Source organism: Neolamprologus multifasciatus, chromosome 6, assembly GCF_963576455.1.
Source record: "Neolamprologus multifasciatus chromosome 6, fNeoMul1.2, whole genome shotgun sequence".
Classification (NCBI taxonomy): Eukaryota; Metazoa; Chordata; class Actinopteri; order Cichliformes; family Cichlidae; genus Neolamprologus; species Neolamprologus multifasciatus.
Window position 1 is genome coordinate 38,872,062 of NC_140444.1, and position 20,180 is coordinate 38,892,241.

Genomic DNA, 20,180 nt, shown 5'->3' on the forward strand with positions numbered 1-20,180 from the left:
GATTGGCTCACCAGTTGGCAAACAGCACCGTGTGATTGATTTGTTGACAAGCATGTTGCCGTAGTTGTCCGTAGTTTGGATGAAAGTAACAAATTTATCTATAAACACTCGCTGGCATCTCTCCGAGCTGTAATGGATCTGTGGAACAGCAATACAGACTGGAAACTGAGACCATTTGTGCTTTGAGAGATGTTGGGTACAGCTCTCTCACTTTGAAGCTCGTGTCACACTTTCTGAAGTTTTGCTACCAGTCACCTCCCGCAATCACTTACAACCAGTCAGGAAATACACGTTGTTTTTCCCAGCAGGGTGGGTGTATCATGTCCAATATACTGGACGTTCTTTAACGACTGATGTCAAACAATCTTAGAAGATTCAGTGCATCTCCAAGTTTAATAGGCATGAAAGTCTGAGGATACGTTCAGGGGAGGTTGAACACATGTCGATACCATGAGTGGTGTATATGACAGGTTCTGGACCCAGTATGCAGGTCTCGAGAGGCAAAACCTGAACTCAAAAACGGCTTTATTGCATGTGACGTTCCAGAAATGCAAAATGAAGAGATCACTGGAGCCGGGAATACAGGACACGTACAGAGAAAACCACGGCACTAGGTAGCAAAGGACACACATCAGTGACAATAGAAACATGGCAGGTGATGAGGACGAGGAAGAAGAGTGGCAGGAACAAACTGGGAGAACAACTCAGCATTCATATGCTTACTTGACACAGACACATGGACACATGACTGACTGAGGAGATGAGACTAACTACAGAGGGACACTGAGGGGAACAAATCAGGAATGACAAGACAACTGGACCTAAACTGGATATTGAAGCACAGGAGACAAAACATGGAATCACAAACAGAAACTACAGAAGCACGGAGACCACAGTGGAAACAAGAGTCATTGGGGACTCAAAGGATACAAAATAAAACCCAGAACTGAAGTAGATGAGGAAGCGCTCATCTACTTCGCTTAAAATATCAATATTGATAAAAGTTAAACTGAAAACACCGGGTCCAAACTCAGGGATCGTAACAAAAGCTCAGCTGTGCAGTGATCAGTGTTCTGGAGAAACGCCGAGAGCACGGCAGAAACACAGACGAAGCTAAGATACTCACTACTTATTTAAAATATGTTGTATTGTTTTGGTCTTCTCTCTGATAGACAACAGGAAAGAGAATAACCTGAGCGTTTTCAGAGAGCGCTTCTTTTTTGTAATTCTCATATTCTTTTCCAGAATGTGGGAGAAGTCGTCACCGTATCCAGGGAAAGCTGGGAAAACCTGATAAGCAGAGTCCTGCTGTTGGAAACAAAGGTGGAACAGAGAAATACAAAGGTAGGTGTGTGCACATGCTGTGGCGTTTTCTCCCTGTAATGTTGTTGATACGTGGCGATGGATTAGGGTTTAAAACATTGATTTCCTGATTCAAATTTATATCAAACAAATTGCAAAACTCTCAGCTGTGTCTCTGATCAAACCTCTGTAACTTTGCTTCACTTCAGCAGCATCAGGTCATGTTCAGATGCTGATTGATGGTTTTCTTACGTTTTTGTTCTACTGCAGGATATTTTTAAGGTTATATGTATAAAAAGCCAGAACAGGAAAATCTGCTTCATGTTTGATCCTCAGTCACTTTGACACAAAGGCCTCTGCTGTGATGCTCACACCTCTGATGAAGTCTCACAGCTTTGTTTTTATACATAGACAGTAAATATATTATAATTCTGCATATCCATATTTTTATATCTGAGTCCAAATTTAACTGAATCGAATCAGGACCTTGTGAATCTGAATCAAATCAGTTTCATTCAGGCTTTTTCAGATTAACTTAAACCACCTGTTCTGTCCTTATTGTGCGTCCCTTTGCCCAACGTGACAGACAGCTAACGGTTTCAATGAACACTGGAGGCGGAAGGAAGTTTAAGGCTTTTTACTGCGTCAGTAGTTCAATGATCGACATCCTTTTCTTCCCGTAACACTAAAAACAGACACAAAGTAAATGTTACAAGATGTCTTTTCCTTTTTACACACACTTCTAGGATATGAACTGTACTGTTATATGGTATGTGTAATCAACAGCGACTCAGTATTGATCACAATACAACTTAGCGAGTTTAGCTTCCTCAACGATAGACATAGAAGATGAAATAACTGGTTTCTAAACAAATCTGTGTAATAGAAATGCACCAAATAAACATGTTGTACATTAATACAGCAACAACTCTCCAAGGCAGAAATGTTTTAAAGAGCAACAACATATTCTGCAGGCTAACAAACAACCAGCTTCCTGTTTCCTCTACTCACAGGAACACAGAAAAACCCCACCTAAATATAAGCTGGCGAGTATTCCCACTATGACCAGCAGAGGGTGCTGAAGAGAAAGAACCTATGCATGTCATAACACCACCTTTTCTAAATGATTGGTAATCTGCAACCAGTTTACCCAAATGGTTTAAAAATGGCCATTTTAGTTGCATCTCCTTTTGCCTTCTCATGTCTTTGTTTAGGTGCACAACACACAGCCGTGCCAGTCGTCTACCTCATCGCACGCTTCCAGTTACACAATTGATCCTTCAAAGGTGAGCAATTTGCTCCTCATCTGTCCTGTGTTGTAGTCGTAGTAGACCAAAGTGTAGACATGTGACCTTCTTGACTGTTTGTATGCTGAGTAATTTGGAAAAAAAGGTAATTAAGCTGAGTTGAAAACCTTTTTCAAGCTTTCTCATGATTGGAATGAGTTTTAAATATCCCCACTTTAAATTTTGTGTTATTATTTTAAATTTTGTTCTGTTATGCTGTCTATGCAATTAAGTGTCATTCATTTAGACCTGCGGGTACCTCCACGACTTCTTTGGCTGTGAGTCACAGTGACACGTATCTAAAGAGAAACCTCAGCATGATGTGGTAGAAATCGTTTAGGAAATTCATTTGAGATGTTTGTAGTTTAGCTCAGTCACTAACGTGGAGTGTTCTGGGATTGTGTGAAATCATTAAATCACTGCCTGTAATTAAGTCTCAGGACACCTATTTGTACTTCAGTCGCAAGTAGAATAAACTTACACTTAATTATGTTTTTATATTTATTCTTTCCATCAGACTGTTCAACACCATCTGGGATGCAGCTAAAAAATACAAAACTGTCTTATGCTAATTTAAACATTCATTTAATGAAATAAGTCTGTTGGCAGACTTTTCTTTCTTTATAGTAGTTTTTTCCAGTCTTACTGTCTGAAACATTTAAAGCTGCTGCTCAATATTTAGTGGGATTGGTCAGATGTTGCCCGTGTCACCCCTCGCACGCGCGTGTACCTAGATTAGGAAACCCCGGGCAACTTAACAGGTTGATAAGCAGCTTCATGTGACCATTTAGCGTGATTGCTCATGTTAGTGTCAGTGAATCCAGAACAAACAGATACCCTGGGTATGTTAAACTTGCTTCCTGGTACAAGGCCCATATTAGGGCGTATGAGGACGACTTCTGGCTTATCTCTGCTATCTCTACAGTAACTTATTTTGTAGACCAAACTTGGTAGGAAATCAACATTTACTGACCAATTGAGAACATTATTCCTGGATTTTAGTTATTTGGGCGATCGTGGCTCAACAGTGGACAGTTCGTCTTGTAATCGGAAGGTTGCCGGTTCGAGCCCCGACAGTCTCAGTCCTTGGGTAAGACACTTCATCAGTTGCGTACTGGTGATGGTCAGAGGGCCCGGTGGCGCCAGTGTCCGGCAGCCTCGCCTCAGTCAGTGCGCCCCAGGGTGGCTGTGGCTACATGTAGCTGCCATCACCTCTGTGTGTGTGTGTGTGTGTGTGTGTGTGTGTGTGTGTGTGTGTGTGTGTGTGTGTGTGTGTGAGATTGTTTCATTTGAAAACAGAAAACTTTCCGAGGTGTCCAAATTGAAGTATTTATTTCTTAACCTGCTGTTTGTCTGTGTTGTTTGTTTGTTTAGGAAGACTGTAAATGGGCTCCTGACGGGATACAAAGCTCTGCCAGCTTGTAAGTACCTGATTGTACTTCTGCAGCAGAAGCAGCAGATTTTCAGTGTGATGCTGTTTTGATGCAGTTCTACTTCTTTAACTGTGAAATTAGCAGGCTGAAGAGCACCTCCAGTCTGTTGCACACTGAATCATCCACAACACACTGTGAATAATAACACTCAAAGCTTTGCTATACTTTAGTATACTGTATACTTATTATACAGGTACATATCCACCCATTAATCAGTTTAATCAGAAAACTTAACAAACAACAGACAGAGATATCAAAGGGAGTAAAAAGTTTGACAACATTGATATAATTCATGATGTAAACCGGAGCAGTCAGTCAGCTAAATGCATCAACAGAAAGTTATCAGCACAACGATTCAGACAAAGAGCTTTTTAGGATAAAGACTGAATATCATCCGCTGGCTGAGTCAGTCACCTGACCTGCGTCCGACTGAACTGCACTCCACCAAAAACAGAGCGCTCAGGAGAGCCTCACATACAAGAGTCTGCTGGTGTCACTGGTTCCAGCACTAAAATGGAAAATTATGATTTCACATGATGTTTTTGTTACTTTTGTCTTAATAAAGGTCCTGGTGCACCATGAGTTAATCAGTCAGTGACCCTCCCTCTTTAACGTTTGGCTGCAGATTAGCTGTGGTTCCTGAACTCTTTTACTTTGCAGTAATACTACTTACAGCTGGTCACAGAATATAGGAGAGAGGGACTTGTTGCAAAGGTGCCATGCTATCACGTTACTGTGCTCAGAATTCACAGAGCTCCTTAGAAAGAGCCACTTTTATACCCTTGTAGCATGTTGACTGCAAATACCTGAATTTTATCTGCACAAGCTGATGAATGACCTCTTTTAGTGCCAAAAACATATGAAGTGTACTTCATGAGTGCTGCCCTTTATATGGCAGCTGTTAACCTTCTAATTATGTTCTTAGAGCAGTGGTCCCAAGCCCCGGGCCTCGGACCGGTCCGTGAGTCGTTTGGTACCGGGCCGCGAGAGTTATGAAATGTGTGAAATGTATAGTTTTCAGGGTTTTTATCGGTTTTCAGTGTTATTTTGTTATCGTTTTTATCGTTTACTCGGTTTTCCTGGGTCTTTTCACGTGTGTTATGAATAAATCTTCTTTTATTCGGTACCGGTACTAGTTTTATTTTGTTGTATTTATCCGCGACACCTTAAAGGCCGGTCCGTGAAAATATTGTCGGGCATAAACCGGTCCGTGGCGCAAAAAAGGTTGGAGACCGCTGCTCTTAGAGCTTGAGCTCAAGTAATTGGTGATGTGGGTGTTTATCGTTTTCATTATGATGGGGTGGCTGTAGCTCAGGTGGCAGAGCGGATCAGCCACTAACCAGAAGGTCAGTGGTTCAATCCCAGGCTGCTCCAGTCTGCATGCCAAATATCCTTGGGCAAGATACTAACCCCATGTTGCTCTCCGATGCATCCATCGGAGTGTGAATGTGTATGAATGTTAGATACTTAGCACTTAAGATTAGAAGTGCTTGTGTGAATGGGTGTGATTGGGTGAATGAATTAGCTGTATAAAGCGCTTTGAGTGCTCGGACAGAGTAGAAAAGCGCTATATAAGAACCAGTCCATTTACCATTATGACTGAATTTCATAGTTTGAAGAAGTGGATCTGTACAGTTCAGCTGAGGGGGTATAAGGACATCATCGGTTCTTTGGCCAATAAGAAACTTCATTTATGTTTAACTTACTATAAATGTGTCATATGGTCATTGTGTGAATAATGTCCTGTACTCTAACATAATCAACCCAGTGTGAGTTACATGTGGGTGGATCTACAGGAGGCTCTTCAGCCTGATGATATAATAAATAGTTTTAAAGTGCTTTGTCGATATTTTGTTGGCTCCATTTACAAATAGGTGATTTTCACGTACTTTACCAAAGCTGTATATGCCACCCTGCCCCGCCCTGTAAGACTTTCTCGATCACTGTGTGACCGAAGGAGCTGCAGTCCTTTGAAGCAAAACTCAGGGCATAAAAGCTCCTCACAGTCCGGCCTTAAGCGCGGGAGATTTCTTCCTGTATTGTCACGTGGTTTACGGTGTCGTAGCGACCATCGTGCGGCATCACAAAGGCTCTCGTTGTCAGAGGGATTTATACCGGTTACTTGTTACAATATGGAAGAAACCCAACAGCGTTTAAACAGGTAACCTTTCTCCACACGTGACGAGAAAGGCTCGGGTTTCCACCGAGGAGCAGCGGAGTAGTAAACGAGAGCGTCCGCGCGTGGTGTGCTGTTACGTAGTGTTTTGGTATATGTTCCAGCCTGAGCCAAAGTCTTTCATTTATCCGTCTGTCACCGTGTTTTCACATTTATTTTTAATGCTTGGAGGTCGTAAAACTGTCTCACTGGGCTGTTAGTGACGTTTATGGTGCGTTCCTGCATCGCCGGAAGTTCCCCGTTGGAGAGATTTTGAGGAATGCCAAAAAAAAAAATGCAGAAAAGTCGGAACATACCCGAGTTAACGATCCGACAGTAAAAGCGTGAACCTTTAATCTGCACTGCTGTGGATTTTGACTCACCGTGTGCTCTATTCGTGATAAGGGTTTTTGAAGCGCGAAGTATTTGCTGCATTCCCGTTGATGCCTGCACGGCTCGATCTTCCCGAGAACCAAATTAAATCCTGTTTTTTCTACATTTGTTCTCTCAAACTCGATAATCGGGAGTGACGTCAGTCCCAAATACACTTCCTGTGCTCCAGGTCATCTGTTTAGTCTCGCTTGAAGTGGAGTTTTTCGAGATCGACACATGTTTTGGTCCTTGTTGCAACAACAGACCCAGTTTTTCTGTTGACTGCTTAAAGTTTTTATTCATCATCTTCACATCATCCTTCTGTCTTCTTCTTCCACCTTGATGAGTTCCCCTTTCCAGACACTAGGAAGCATCTCCCACAGCCTAACACTGCCTCTGCTCTTTCACTGCTGGGACAGTTTTCTTTGGGTTGCACATCTGGCCCTTCTTTCTCCAAACATGAGCCCTGTGGCTCTCAGTAGTTTGTGTTAGTTGGTAGTTGGTAGTTTGTTATTATTTGTGGCTCAGTACAAAGGTTTGTTTGTCAGGGGGCTTATGAGAGTCAATTTGGGGGAAATATTATTTTTATTATTCATAACGTTAATTAAAAAAATAATGCAATACTAAATAGTAATACAATTCGTGTTCATCTTTTAATATAATTAAAAACTCTCAGTGTTGTCATTATCTGTTGGACACTAACGCTGGCACCCTACCATCCCTGTAAACTGCTGCAGAGGCCAGAGCAACATCCCAGTGCCAGACACACCAGGCACTGTGTCCACTCTCCAAACTCTGACAGCTTTGCTGATTTTGGGGCAGGAGGAGGACCTGCAGAGTGTCAGTGACATGGTTTTAATGTTGTGACTAATTGGTGTGTATCTGAATAGTATCAGTCTTGTTACAAGTGCTGATACTGAAAACATTATGTTCAAGCTTTCACTAAAGGTTGTGCACATTGAGCTTCTACTCAGGAGACTCTGTGGTGTTTATATGTAAATGATTGTTTTGGCAGCTCATCAATTAATACATACGAACGTACACGTCAGATAACACAAACTGAATCGTAACATTGATGGTGAGTTAGCAGAGGGACGGCTCACAAAGCTGTGAAGTCCCAGTTTTTGTTTTCTCTCGCATAACTTCATAAATCTCTTGGTTTTTTCTCTATAGTGGTAAAACCAAGAAAAGAGAGGACTACCTTGAGTGGCCAGAGTACTTCATGGCTGTGGCTTTTCTGTCAGCACAAAGAAGCAAAGACCCGAGCTCCCAGGTACGTCTGCGTTTGCTTATGTGTCAGATACTTTACTGTGAGTTCATATCCAGATTTCTGGTGTACAGAACTGAGGTGTGGTTCAGGTAGTAAGAGTCTGTTACTATGAGTTTACTGTTGTTGTCGTTTGCATGTTGGCATGAGAATGTGTGGTTGCTCATCTCTCCAGCTGTCTGAGGACACAAGGAGCTCCCAGGCCGGCCGAAAGGCACGATCTAAACCCTTTGTGTTAAAATGAAATATAATGTATCAGCAGGAACATTTCTAATGCAACAGGTTAATGTGAAAACTGCTGTCTATGCACAGTCCTAGTTTAGTTTGTTTCCTCTTGCTGTCCACAAACAGGGAGACGAGGTTTAGGCCTGCTCGATGTGCTGATTATCTAACACAGTTACTCAGACTCTGAAGGAAAGGAAAACAGGGAAAAAGTGGAAATTGAACATGCCCCAAAAATTGTATTTCCTCCCAATTTAAATATGCAGATGAAAGAAATAGAAAAACACACAAATTTAAGGTGAGCTGAATATTAGAAAGTCTGTCAGGGAGCGACTTTGGGGCATGCATTAATGTAAAATAGGACTTGGTGGAATAATAATTTTAATTTGATGGTCTTGTTTTTATAGGAATCAGTTCTTTGTGTGTGTCTCTCTGCATATATGTCCCTCTGTCTCGGTGTCTCTCACAGGTGGGAGCATGTATAGTGAACCAGGAGAATAAGATAGTGGGCATCGGTTACAATGGTATGCCTAATGGCTGCAATGATGACCTGCTGCCATGGTCTCGCTCTGCTGATGACCGGCTTGACACTAAATACCCTTATGGTGAGAAGGCACACTGTCCTTTTTGCTTTCCTCTACAACAGCTTGTTTTAAAAGTTTTAAAATGCTGTATTTGGTGCATTAGAGCAGCGGTCTCCAACCTTTTTTGCGCCACGGACCGGTTTATGCCCGACAATATTTTCATGGACCGGCCTTTAAGGTGTCGCGGATAAATACAACAAAATAAAACTAGTACCAGTACTGAAAAAAAGAAGATTTATTCATAACACACGTGAAAAGACCCAGGAAAACCGAGTTAACGATAAAAATGATAACAAAATAACGCTGAAAACCGATAAAAACCCTGAAAACCATACATTTCACACCTGAGCCTCAACTCTCGCGGCCCGGTACCAAACGACTCACGGACCGGTACCGGTCCGAGGCCCGGGGGTTGGGGACCGCTGCAGTAAAGTAATTAAATTCAATTTCAATTCAATTCAATTTTATTTATATAGCGCCAAATCACAACAAAAGTCGCCTCAAGGTATCTGTATCTTCATAGATACAGAGAAAAACCCAACAATCATATGACCCCCTATGAGCACTTTGGCGACAGTGGGAAGGAAAAACTCCCTTTTAACAGGAAGAAACCTCCAGCAGAACCAGGCTCAGGGAGGGGCGGGGCCATCTGCTGTGATTGGTTGGGGTGAGAGAAGGAAGACAGGATAAAGACATGCTGTGGAAGAGAAACAGAGGTTAATAACAGATATGATTCAATGCAGAGAGGTCTGTTAACACATAGTGAGTGAAGAAGAAACACTCAATGCATCATGGGAATCCCCCGGCAGCCTACATCTATTGCAGCATAACTAAGGGAGGATTCAGGGTCACCTGGTCCAGCCCTAACTATATGCTTTAGCAAAAAGGAAAGTTTGAAGCCTAATCTTAAAAGTAGAGATAGTGTCTGTCTCCTGAATCCAAACTGGAAGCTGGTTCCACAGAAGAGGGGCCTGAAAACTGAAGGCTCTGCCTCCCATTCTACTTTTAAATACTCTAGGAACAACAAGTAGGCCTGCAGAGTGAGAGCGAAGTGCTCTAATAGGGTGATATGGTACTACAAGGTCATTAAGATAAGATAACAAAGCACTCCTGCTTTCATCCACCTGCTCCACATTATTTGTGTGGGAGAATGTCTGGAGTAAACCAAATCCTATCTACATTTGCACCATACTGCCAAAAGTATTTGTCCATCTGCCCTCACACCTGAGCGACTCATTCTTTCACAGATGTTTATCTGTGCGTGATTTTAGAAGTGGATGGAACAAAGTTTCAAACGTTGGCCAGTTGGGGGCAGCAGAGGCTACATAATGAAGCAAACTTGCAGAGTGTTTGAGTGACTGAGGTGTGTTTCGCTGTCGTGTCTCACAGTGTGCCACGCAGAGCTGAATGCTATTATGAACAAGAACAGTGCTGATGTGAAGGACTGCACCATGTATGTGGCTTTGTTCCCCTGTAATGAGTGTGCCAAGCTCATTATTCAGGCAGGTGAGTGTTAACACTGTCACTGTTTCTACATTTATACTGATTCATGAAGGTCCAGGTAATGATATTAGGAGTCACAGCAGCCAATGTTGGCAGAACTCACTTCATTGTTAATAATAATAATGATGGATTATTGTTGTCTGATTGGTTAGCCATCACCAGTTTGTCTGAATAACAAATCAAGCAGACACAAAGTCAGACGACTGTATTTGTCTTTCTGTGACTTGTCCCTTGTAAGAGTTTTATATTTAGTTAAAAGTCCACACCTCCATCCCATAATGACTGATTTAAAATATGTTGTCAAGTAGAGTCAAAACTATTTAAAAAATTGTGATTAAAGCACATTTGCATTTGTGCCCAGCTGTTATTCTATTTAAACAGTGTTGTTATGGCCTCTCCTGGCTTTGATAACAGCTTGCATGTTTTTGTACTTTCTTCTGTTAGTGACTTACAAAAGGTTTCTAGCTGTTCCTGTTGACCTGCTTTGGATGAAACCTTTGTGTGATCCATCCAAATCCACCAAATCCCAAATGTGTGCAGTGGAATTAAAGTCCACACTTTGAGTACTTGAACTGACGGACTGTCCGAATCAGTGACTTTCTCTTGGTTAGTTAAGCTCTGCGTTGCTTTAAAGTTTGCTTGTGGCCTTTGTCTTGTTGGTGCCCACAACAGTCCAGAAGGGTTTCCATGACGCAACAAGATGCTGTTGTGCATCTAGCAGCAGCCTTTCTGTGGCACAGGAACAGTACGTAGTTGCCGTCACCTGCACTCCGGTGTCTGAGCTCCCTGACAGATCTGAAGTGTTGCTGTACATTTGTTGACCTCCTTAATGCTCAGTCGCTGCTTCTTAGCAGCTGTTCTTCCCTTTTCAGCCTTGTTCATTCAGTTGTGTGATTATGGTCGTTCTGAAAATCCTCTCAGACTAGTTAAGACTTCTTTGTAGCAGTAATCTTCTTTTCTCTCCAAGAACTTAAAAGTTTGAGGTGTGTGACATCTGTTTCAGTCAGCTTTCATTTACCAGTGTTTGCAGCTCGACCACATTGTGAGAACAACATCTTCCCCCCATTTGTTTCAAAGACCATCCAGTTATTCACATTTAGCTCTAGATGATTTAGCCTGCTCAGAGAAGACATAAGTTATAATAATAATACGATTTGCTGTCTGTGCAGGTACTCGGTCACCCGGGATGTGGTCGTCTTAGGAGCTTGAAAGGAAGGCAGTTTGACTTCTTCAGGTTTTTTGAAGATGAAAACAGCCTCTCATCCAAGAAGCTGTTTTCAAACCAACAGTGTTTAAACCCCAGTGGGGGTTGTCCCTGAAGAGGTGGTCGCTGATTAGTCATCAGTGTCATCATATGAGCCAAGGTGTGAAAGAGGGCGTAGAGGGCGACCGTGGTTCAGGGGGTTGGGAAGCTCATCTTTAACCAGAAGGTTGCCAGTTCAACCCCCAGCTCTGTCTGTCTTTGTCCTTGGGCTGTCCTGGACAAATTTAAGAATGTGATGTACTGCTACATCAGGCTGCAGACTGGTTCAGTCCTTTGGAACAGAAAAAAGCCAAAACATTTATATTTAAAAACCCTCATCGGTGTGTCTTACTCAGTGTTTATGTCTTAACCTTAATTGATTTGCAATATTCCATCATCTGTGATATCAAATAAGATTCATTTATGATCCCTCCTCACTTTCTCCAGGTCTGAAGGAGGTGGTGTATCTTTCTGATAAGTACCACGACACACCTGAAATGACTGCTTCCAGAAGGCTGCTCAGCATGGCAAAGATCGAGTACAGGTAAGTTACACATTAGTCTGGAAGGAGAAACTGATGCTTTGTTGCCTTAAGTACGGCCAAACTACTCCGGACCAGAGACTTTCAGGTCAGTCGGTGGTTACGTTTCTGCAGTAGTCTGTGTCGGACACTTTCAGGATGTTGTAACTCTGTTATTGACATACTGCTGTCAGGAAACTTGGGCTCAGGCCAACAGTCTGCTTCTCCATGCTTGCAGAATCCCACTGCTGCAGATATTATGGCCAAATAGCAAAACCAAAGCTTGTGCTTTTGCTTAGACGTTGTTGTGATGATGGTGCTTCACCTAAATTTCACACAATTCCTCCTTCATTTTGGAGACAGTCCAGAGAAAAATCTCTGTGGATGTTGTCATGCTGTGACTGTAGTTAAGACTGCCCGATAGATGCTAAATCCAAAAGCACGAGTAAGTGGAACTGCATCCATACTTCAGATTTTATATCAGTTGCAGTAAAACATTTCTTGAGTGCAGAGGCTAAAGTGGGTGTATTTTTGTTCTATTTCTATTTGATCGCTTTACAAAGTTACCAAGAACTCTGCAAATTCACAAAATTCAGGTTGCATTTGTAAACTGGATGAGTGACGAGAGGTTTGTCCCTCTGACAGCGTCCAGATGAACACAATCAAACTTTGGGATTTACTTACCTGGATGATTGAGCATCATCAACACATACAGTACGCTTATTTACAATTAACAACAACAGCTCTCTGTTAGACGTGTTTACTTACAATAAGTCAGTGTAAACAAAGGACCAGATCTGAGAACTAAGCGGACAGACATGGAACAAATGAACTGTGCAAGTGAAAATGTGGTGACAGGGTTGGAATTGTTATGGAGGTCAGAAAAGGAGGATTCATGTATTTGATTTAAAGGGAAAAGAAGATGTAAAGAAAAGTAAAGCGCCTGTTTCAGTGGGAGAAACGTTTTCCTCAGCTGGGATGAACGGCTGAAAATAGGATGAAGGGTGTGCAGAGCAGCCACAGCGCCACCTGCTGGCGATTCCAAGAAAGTACCAAACCAAGATTTCACCAACCCTGTAGACCAGGGGGATCAAACTCATTTTACATTTTAGCTCACTGTGATCCTGAGGTGGGCAGACCAGTGAAACTCCCTTTTCTGTCAGTGTAAAGAAGTTACATATTTAACTGTTTGTTTGTTTTTTACTAAAGCAAAAAAGGTTGGAGATTGGCCTGTAATTAGACAGCTGGGTCTAGAGATGCTTTTTGAGTAAACGTTTAACTACAGCCAGCCTGAAGGCCTGTGGTACACAGCTGATTATTAGAGATAGGTAATCATTAGGGCTGTGCGGTATGACCACGATCTCATATCCTGATATAAGACATCTATCATCCCGATAACGATATAAATCACAAACATTTAACATTTTCTGTAAACTCTGTGAATCACGGGCATCTCGACTTGCGTGAAGTGTTTCCAGCTGCGCGTCATGTAGCTGGAGTCGAGTGTTTTAACCGATGCATGAAACGATACATTTTTAGACATAAGTTGTAACCAGTGCTAGTCAAGTTACTTGAGTTAGTTACTTAATCAGTAACTAATTACTGATTACTTCCCCAAAAAAGTAAACCTGTTACTTTATTGATTACTTATTTTCAAAAGTAATGAATTACTTAGTTACTTAGTTACTTTTTAAAAACACGATTTACAACCTGAATAGGTGATAAAGTGATAGATCTTTCAGCCCAATTCTACTTTTTCTGCATAATCATCATACAAAATGTAATCAAATGGAAAAGTCTCTTTTTAAAACTTGTTTTATTAGTTTTAATCTTTTAACTTTATGCATCAAGTAAAAATTTAATTATCTGCAACATTCTCTGACTGGAAGAAATTTGTTTAACATTTAAACCTATTTTCTGCACATTCCAGCACATAAAATAAAATATTTTTTTCTGTGTTTACACTCAGTCTTTCAAATAGATGCAAGTAAAACACAGCAGAAAATAAATAAAGTCAAAGACTAGCGGTCCTGTTGCTCTATTTTCACCTGTAAAGCAGGAGTGGGGTAGGCGGAGGGTTACCCTGGTGCAGGTGTGCCGCGGTCAGTGGAAGAATCCGCGAGTTTCTCTGTGAGTTTCCCATTACGTCGTAGCTACTCGGTGCTTGTTTGGAAGTTTAGGGGGTTTTTTCGCTGTAAAAAGAAGTTTTCTTCCCACGCACAACGGACACTAATGTTTTTGTCACTTTTTATGGAATCAAACTCAAAGTAAGGTCAGTACTTCCACGCTTTAAACGCTGCATGCTCATACTCTCTCTGCACTCGATATATGATCCATTGTTGATCTGCACACAGCTGTTGTCACGAACGTCGCACTCGCTTACGTCACTGTCATGAGACATTCTCGCAAAAAAATCACAGTTTTAGTAACGCAGTAACGCAGCGTTCCTACGGGAAAGTAACGGTAATCTAATTACCGTTTTTGCAATAGTAATCCCTTACTTTACTCGTTACTTGAAAAAAGTAATCAGATTACAGTAACGCGTTACTGCCCATCTCTGGTTGTAACGGCCGCCGTTTTCTTTGTGAGTATTTATTACACGGCGTGCTGCGGGGAAAAGCCTGTTCTAACATTTGAGTCTAAGGTTTATTTTTTAGCACCTGGTGGGTCTTTTTTACTTCTCATCCGTAAACTCTCTGCATACTTTTTCACGTGATTCAGTTTATTCTGAAAAGTCTCAACAGGATCTTGAGCTTTATTGTGAAAGGTTTATGTGGAAAACAAACAAGCAGACAGGCGATGGTTTTACCATCGTTGTTGCTAACGACAACGGATAAAAACAGGCGCTTGTCCGTCCGTAGTGTGGTTACATTATTTATTTATTTATATATATATATATATATATATATATATATATATATATATATATATATATATATATATATATATATATATATATATATATATAAATCAAATAAAAATATTGCTGTAAACGGTTTATTTTGCCACACCACCAAACAAACGACAGACGTTTTTATATCATCATCCGATATATATCGTTATATCGAACAGCCCTAGTAATCATATATAAGATCGAAGAATTAATCAATGGCAGGACTTCTTTGAGCAGTTTTGTAGGAATGGGGTCTAAAAGACACGTTGATGGTTTGGAGGAAGTAATTATTGAAGTTAACTCAGAAAGATCGATTGGAAAAAAAGAGTCTAACTTAACATCAATGGTACTAAGAGTAGCTGTAGATAATATTACATCTGTGGGATGATTATTGGTAATTTTTTCTCTAATGATAAAAATTTTATTTGTGAAGAAGTTCATGAAGTCATCACTAGTTAACGTTAAAGGGATGGTTGGCTCAAAAGAGCTCTGACTTTTTGTCAGCCTGGCTACAGTGCTGAAGAGAAACCTGGGGTTGTTCTTATTTTCTTCAATCAGTGACGAATAGTAAGCTGTTCTGGCTTTGCGGAGGGCTTTCTTATAAAGCAACAAACTATTTCTCCAGGCTAAATGATGATCCTCTAAATTTGTGACACGCCATTTCCTCTCCAGATTACGAGTCATCTGCTTTAGGGTACGTGTTTGAGAATTATACCACGGAGTCAGGTACTTCTGATTAGAGACCTTAGTTTTCACCGGAGCTACAGTATCCAGAGTCGTACGTAGTGAGGAGGTGAAATTATTAACAAGATAATCGACCTCTGTTGGGGTAGCGTTCAGATAGCTGCTCTGCTCTGTGTTGGTACAGGGCATTGACGATGATAACAGTGGCTGGATTATATTCTTAAACTTAGTTACAGCGCTTTCAGAAAGACATCTACACACAGCTGGTCACAACAAAATAAGAAACACACTTTAATAAATAATCGTAAAGGTAAAAATGATCAACTTTATTATCTTGTGCAGACGTGCATGCAGCCTCTGTTCAGGCCTGAACTGCAGCTGTGCTGCTCTGGACTCTTTATTTGCTCTCTACAGTCTGGACTCTGCTGTTAGTGATGGGAAGAGCTGTGTGTCTGTCTGCAGCCACAGCACTGTTTGTATCACAGTTGTTTCAAACAAGTATCGTAAGCCTGCACTTCTAGAAAGCTCATCGTACAGAGAAGACTCGGAGAGGCCTGTGCAACTCAGGGGCTGTTTCAGGAACACCTGCTAGACCCAAGTTGTTGTTATAATAATAATAATAATAATAATAATAATAATGGATTGGATTTATATAGCACTTTTCGGGACCCCTCAAAGCACTTTACAATACCACTTTTCATCCACCCTCCATTCACACACTGGTGGAGGCAGCTACAGTTGTAGCCACAGCTGCCCTGGGGCAGACTGACAGAAGCGAGGCTGCCATATCGCGCCATCGGCCCTTCTGGCCAACACCAGTAGGCGGTAGGTGAAGTGTCTTGCCCGAGGACACAACGACCGAGACTGTCTAAGCCGGGGCTCGAGGTTGTAACCGGCAACCTTCCGATTACAAGACGAACACCCAACTCTTGAGCCACGATCGCCCCGATGCTCGATGTGGCCTAAAAAGATCCCAAGACGTGTCTGTGAGGTGAACTATGGATTTTTGTGGTTACAAACCTCTACATGAACCTAACTTATCAGAGGCCAATAAAAATCTTTAAAAGGTGCATTTTGTGTGTGTAAAGGTCTCTGACTGTGTGTGTTTGGTGTTTTCACAGGCAGTTCAAGCCCAAGAGGACTGAGATCGTCATTGATTTTAGTTCCATTAACTTCTCTGGAGCGCTGAACGGTGCAACCAAGTGAAAATGCAAACGACTCACCTCGGGGAGCTGTTGGATGAGGCAGTGAGTCAAAGGGACTTTGATGCCTCTCTTTGTGTTTGTCTTCTCGCCTCCTGCTTCGTCCAAAGGAAAACTCAAGGATAACCTGACTTTGGCATCTTAGATATTTTGATTTGCTGCTTTAACGTTTTTCTTTTAAAACTTCCTCTGGGTCGAGGAATTCATGAGGCTTATGAACAAACTGTAGTGTTTCATGGTTAAGTCTGTTGTGTTTGTTGTGTTTGGGTTTCCTATGGCGAGGTGTCTGAAATCTGTCGAGCTTCCAGGCTCCTCCTCCATGAAGATCATTTAACCTTTGTTCACATCCACAGCTGAGACTGGGAGATGCTGTCGTTACTGCTGGCACTCAGTATTTTATGACTGCTTTCCTCCTCTCGACTGATGCCACCTCTACAACACTTTAATATTGTTAATACGAATTAGCTTCATGCAGCTGAGCCTCGACACTCATTATAGCCAAATGCTAGTTTTAATTAAGCAAACGAGCTGTGAAAGGCTGATTGTGTATTTTTGTGAATATTACTGCAGATCCAGGTGACGTAGGTGCAGCGACTAAAGGTCTCGGATGAGGTCGAATCCTGGTGACCTCAACATCTGACCTCAAAGTCGGTGTCAGAGGTCAAGTTTTAAGTCTTCCCTGTGTATTTAGTGTAGCTGCATCTACTAGCAGGAGGAGGTGTGACGCTGGAAGCTGCCAATATTATTTTCAATAAAGTTCATCAAACCTGTTTAGCAAAAGTAATGTCTGTAACTTTGACCCCATCTCTGAGTTTTTACTCAGTGTTCTGCTCTTTGATGAAAAATGTCTTCACTACAGCTGGAGTCAAGTGTCAGAAACGAGAGAGCACACCGTTGTTATTTTGGACCTTTGTTACAGAATGTTTGATTGTACTGCAGTAAATCTTTCATTCATTAAACATGAAAACGAATCATTTGTTTATTTTGTGTCCGTGCACCACTGAGGCCTCACAGGAAACACGGCTCACAGCCATGTCGACCGTCACTGCAGCTGAAACAAACTGACACATTAATACTGCCCATGTTACACATTATATTATTTATGTTGTTATTATTATTCTTAATTAGTTGGGGGGGGTCTTACCACTGTTTTTTCCTGCTATGGTGATGTAACCATCAGAGATGGGCGGGAACGCCACAGCAGGAACAGTGGTAAGAAAAAAACACCCTGTACATGCTAATATTTAATCATCCAGCGACTTAATAAACAATAATCACAGATGGTGGATAAACAAATACGCTCATGAAGGCAACAGTGGTCATCTGAACTGTCCAAACTGGGCCAGTGGCTCCAGTAGAGCCCAGGAGTAACATCCATGATCTACCCAGAAGAGTGCAGGGGTAGGACAGCAGGAATACTGCAGCAGACCCTGGAGCTCCCAGGCCTCGGGTAGAGGCTCGGAGGATAAAGACGACCTGCAGATAAAGATGTGGTAAGAAAACAGATGAAGGGAGAGATGCAAGGATTCAGTTAAAACAATGGCTATTTTGATTTTTCCATATTTAATTTATTTCCCTTTTTTTACGTGTTTTTCCATTGCTTTAAGAAATTGCACAAATCTGCACACATTTAACTGGACCATGGTGGGCCTCCTGAACCAAGATTGTTGTTTTTAAATCTCTGTGAAGTCTTCATGAATAATCAGAAGGCAGAGCATTAAAATCTTGCAGCACTTGCAAGGTCCCCCTTTGTTGAGACCCATTTCAAGTTTGCCAGTGAATGTCTGGTTGAAGAAGACTTGGCAGAAAGTGCTGAGGTCTGATCAAACAAACTGCAGCTCTTTGACATGTTGGGAATGTGAGGAATGCTGCATATGATCCAAAGAGCACAATCCCCACAGCTGTGCGTGGCTGTGGAAACATCCTTTGTGGTTGTTTTTCTGCTGAGGGGACAGGATGACTTCACCGCACTGAGAAGCCAATGGACACAACCATGTAGTGTAAAGTTCCCTCACACTGAACATGGTCGTGGACGAGTCTTCCAGCATTAGAATGAACCAAAACATGCTGTGAAGAACAAACACGTGGATAAAGAGCACATGGAGACGTCACTCCTGTAGTGAGAAAAACAATTTGTGTTCATGTTTGCAGTTTTGTCTTGTTGTGCAATATTTGACATTTTAAAAAACAAACAAAACTATGTTTTCAGAAATATTTGTGGGTGTTTTCATGTTTGCTTGGTTGTTTTTTGTACTGCTTGAACTCTAAAGTGGCCGTCCAATGAGAGGGCAGTGCCAGCAGTGGCCCACACCTGAGTGTGAGTGATTTTCTCTCAGTGTAAGTGGGTCAAAATCTCTCCTGAAATGTGTGAAAACGTGGTGAAATGTTTTACTGCTGCAGCAATGACTGCAGTATGAAGTTCTTTCAGGATTGTAAGTGTAACACTTACATATTTGCAACAGTGACGGGTGGCCCATGATCTCGTTCAGGTAGTCGGGGAGTCGTTGCTTAGAAGCTGGAGGAAGAAAATCCAGACAATGAGCGAACTTGATGGTGGTGTGAGAGAAAAATCAGACAGCAATGTGGAGACTTGATCATGAGCAGAGCTTCTAAAGGTGAAGCATGCGAGGATTTCTCAAGCTGCAGGTAATGGACCAGTGTCTGTGAGGGCTTAGTGGGCTTATCTGGGGTTTTTTTATCTTGAAATAGAAAACTGAAAGGGGGCTGCCTGGCTGGCTAGTTTCACTTTTATCAAAGCAGTGATGACTACTTTGTAAATGTTTTAAACGAATGAAGGTGACGCTGCACAGTTTTGGAGGTATTTGCTGAATTTGGAAGGCCAATCAGGACAGAACTAGCAGAAGATGCTCATAATGCCATCAGGCAGGACAGCTGATCGTCATAGAAGCTGTTCAAGATGGCAGGGAGATGTTGACCGGGATGATTATAACAACAAAAGAGGGTTTAGATGATGCAAGAGGAATCGGATAGTCTATAGGATGACTTTGGTGATCAAGAAGAGGACCCGAGTGAAGGCAGAGCAAAGGATTAAGTGGTGGAAGTTGAATAAGGACTAATGTTGCACAGGTCAGGAGTTCAGACGTGCTCTGGGTGGTACAGAAGAGGTACCATATAAGAAAGTCCATCTCCAAAGCTAAGGCAAACTGCAAAGAGGGTATTTCCTGTATCCTCTGGAGAGAGGACAGACGCCAAGAAGTCTTTGTGGTGGAATGACGAAGTAGAAATTGGCAAAGAGTAAGAACTGGGAGGCTAAGTGTGCGGCAAAGAGCGAGGTGGCAAAACTCATAGTAAGGTGTATGAAAGGCAGAGAAAGCAGACGGCTAATGTCACGACACTCATCTTTCACTTACTCATTAAAGTAAAACATCACTACTTCCACATCCAGCTGGTTGTAACTGAGGCAGAGTTCTGTCGGGATGCCTGTGTTGGCACGACAACTGTCTGCTTTTCATTTGCTGCATGTGCTCTTTGAGTTCAACTTTGTATTTCATTT

At 41.9% G+C, this 20,180-nt stretch overlaps 1 protein-coding gene across 4 annotated transcripts in view; it reads left to right on the top strand.

Moving 5' to 3' along the window:
* dctd (dCMP deaminase) overlaps positions 1-16,881 on the top strand; it is a 28,116-nt gene extending 11,235 nt beyond the window's left edge. For 2 of the 4 annotated variants that reach the window (XM_085163013.1, XM_085163011.1), the window contains 8 exons: positions 1,246-1,344; positions 2,517-2,588; positions 3,963-4,009; positions 7,722-7,821; positions 8,507-8,642; positions 10,011-10,127; positions 11,815-11,911; positions 16,586-16,881. In XM_085163013.1, coding sequence (XP_085019139.1) covers positions 1,246-1,344; positions 2,517-2,588; positions 3,963-4,009; positions 7,722-7,821; positions 8,507-8,642; positions 10,011-10,127; positions 11,815-11,911; positions 16,586-16,670 — 753 coding nt within the window. In that variant the 3' untranslated portion in view covers positions 16,671-16,881. Of the gene's footprint in view, positions 1-1,245; positions 1,345-2,516; positions 2,589-3,962; positions 4,010-6,035; positions 6,183-7,721; positions 7,822-8,506; positions 8,643-10,010; positions 10,128-11,814; positions 11,912-16,585 lie in introns of those variants that run through there. The other 2 variants (XM_085163012.1, XM_085163014.1) reach the window with 2 other exon arrangements.
* Positions 16,882-20,180: the final 3,299 nt, after the last annotated feature.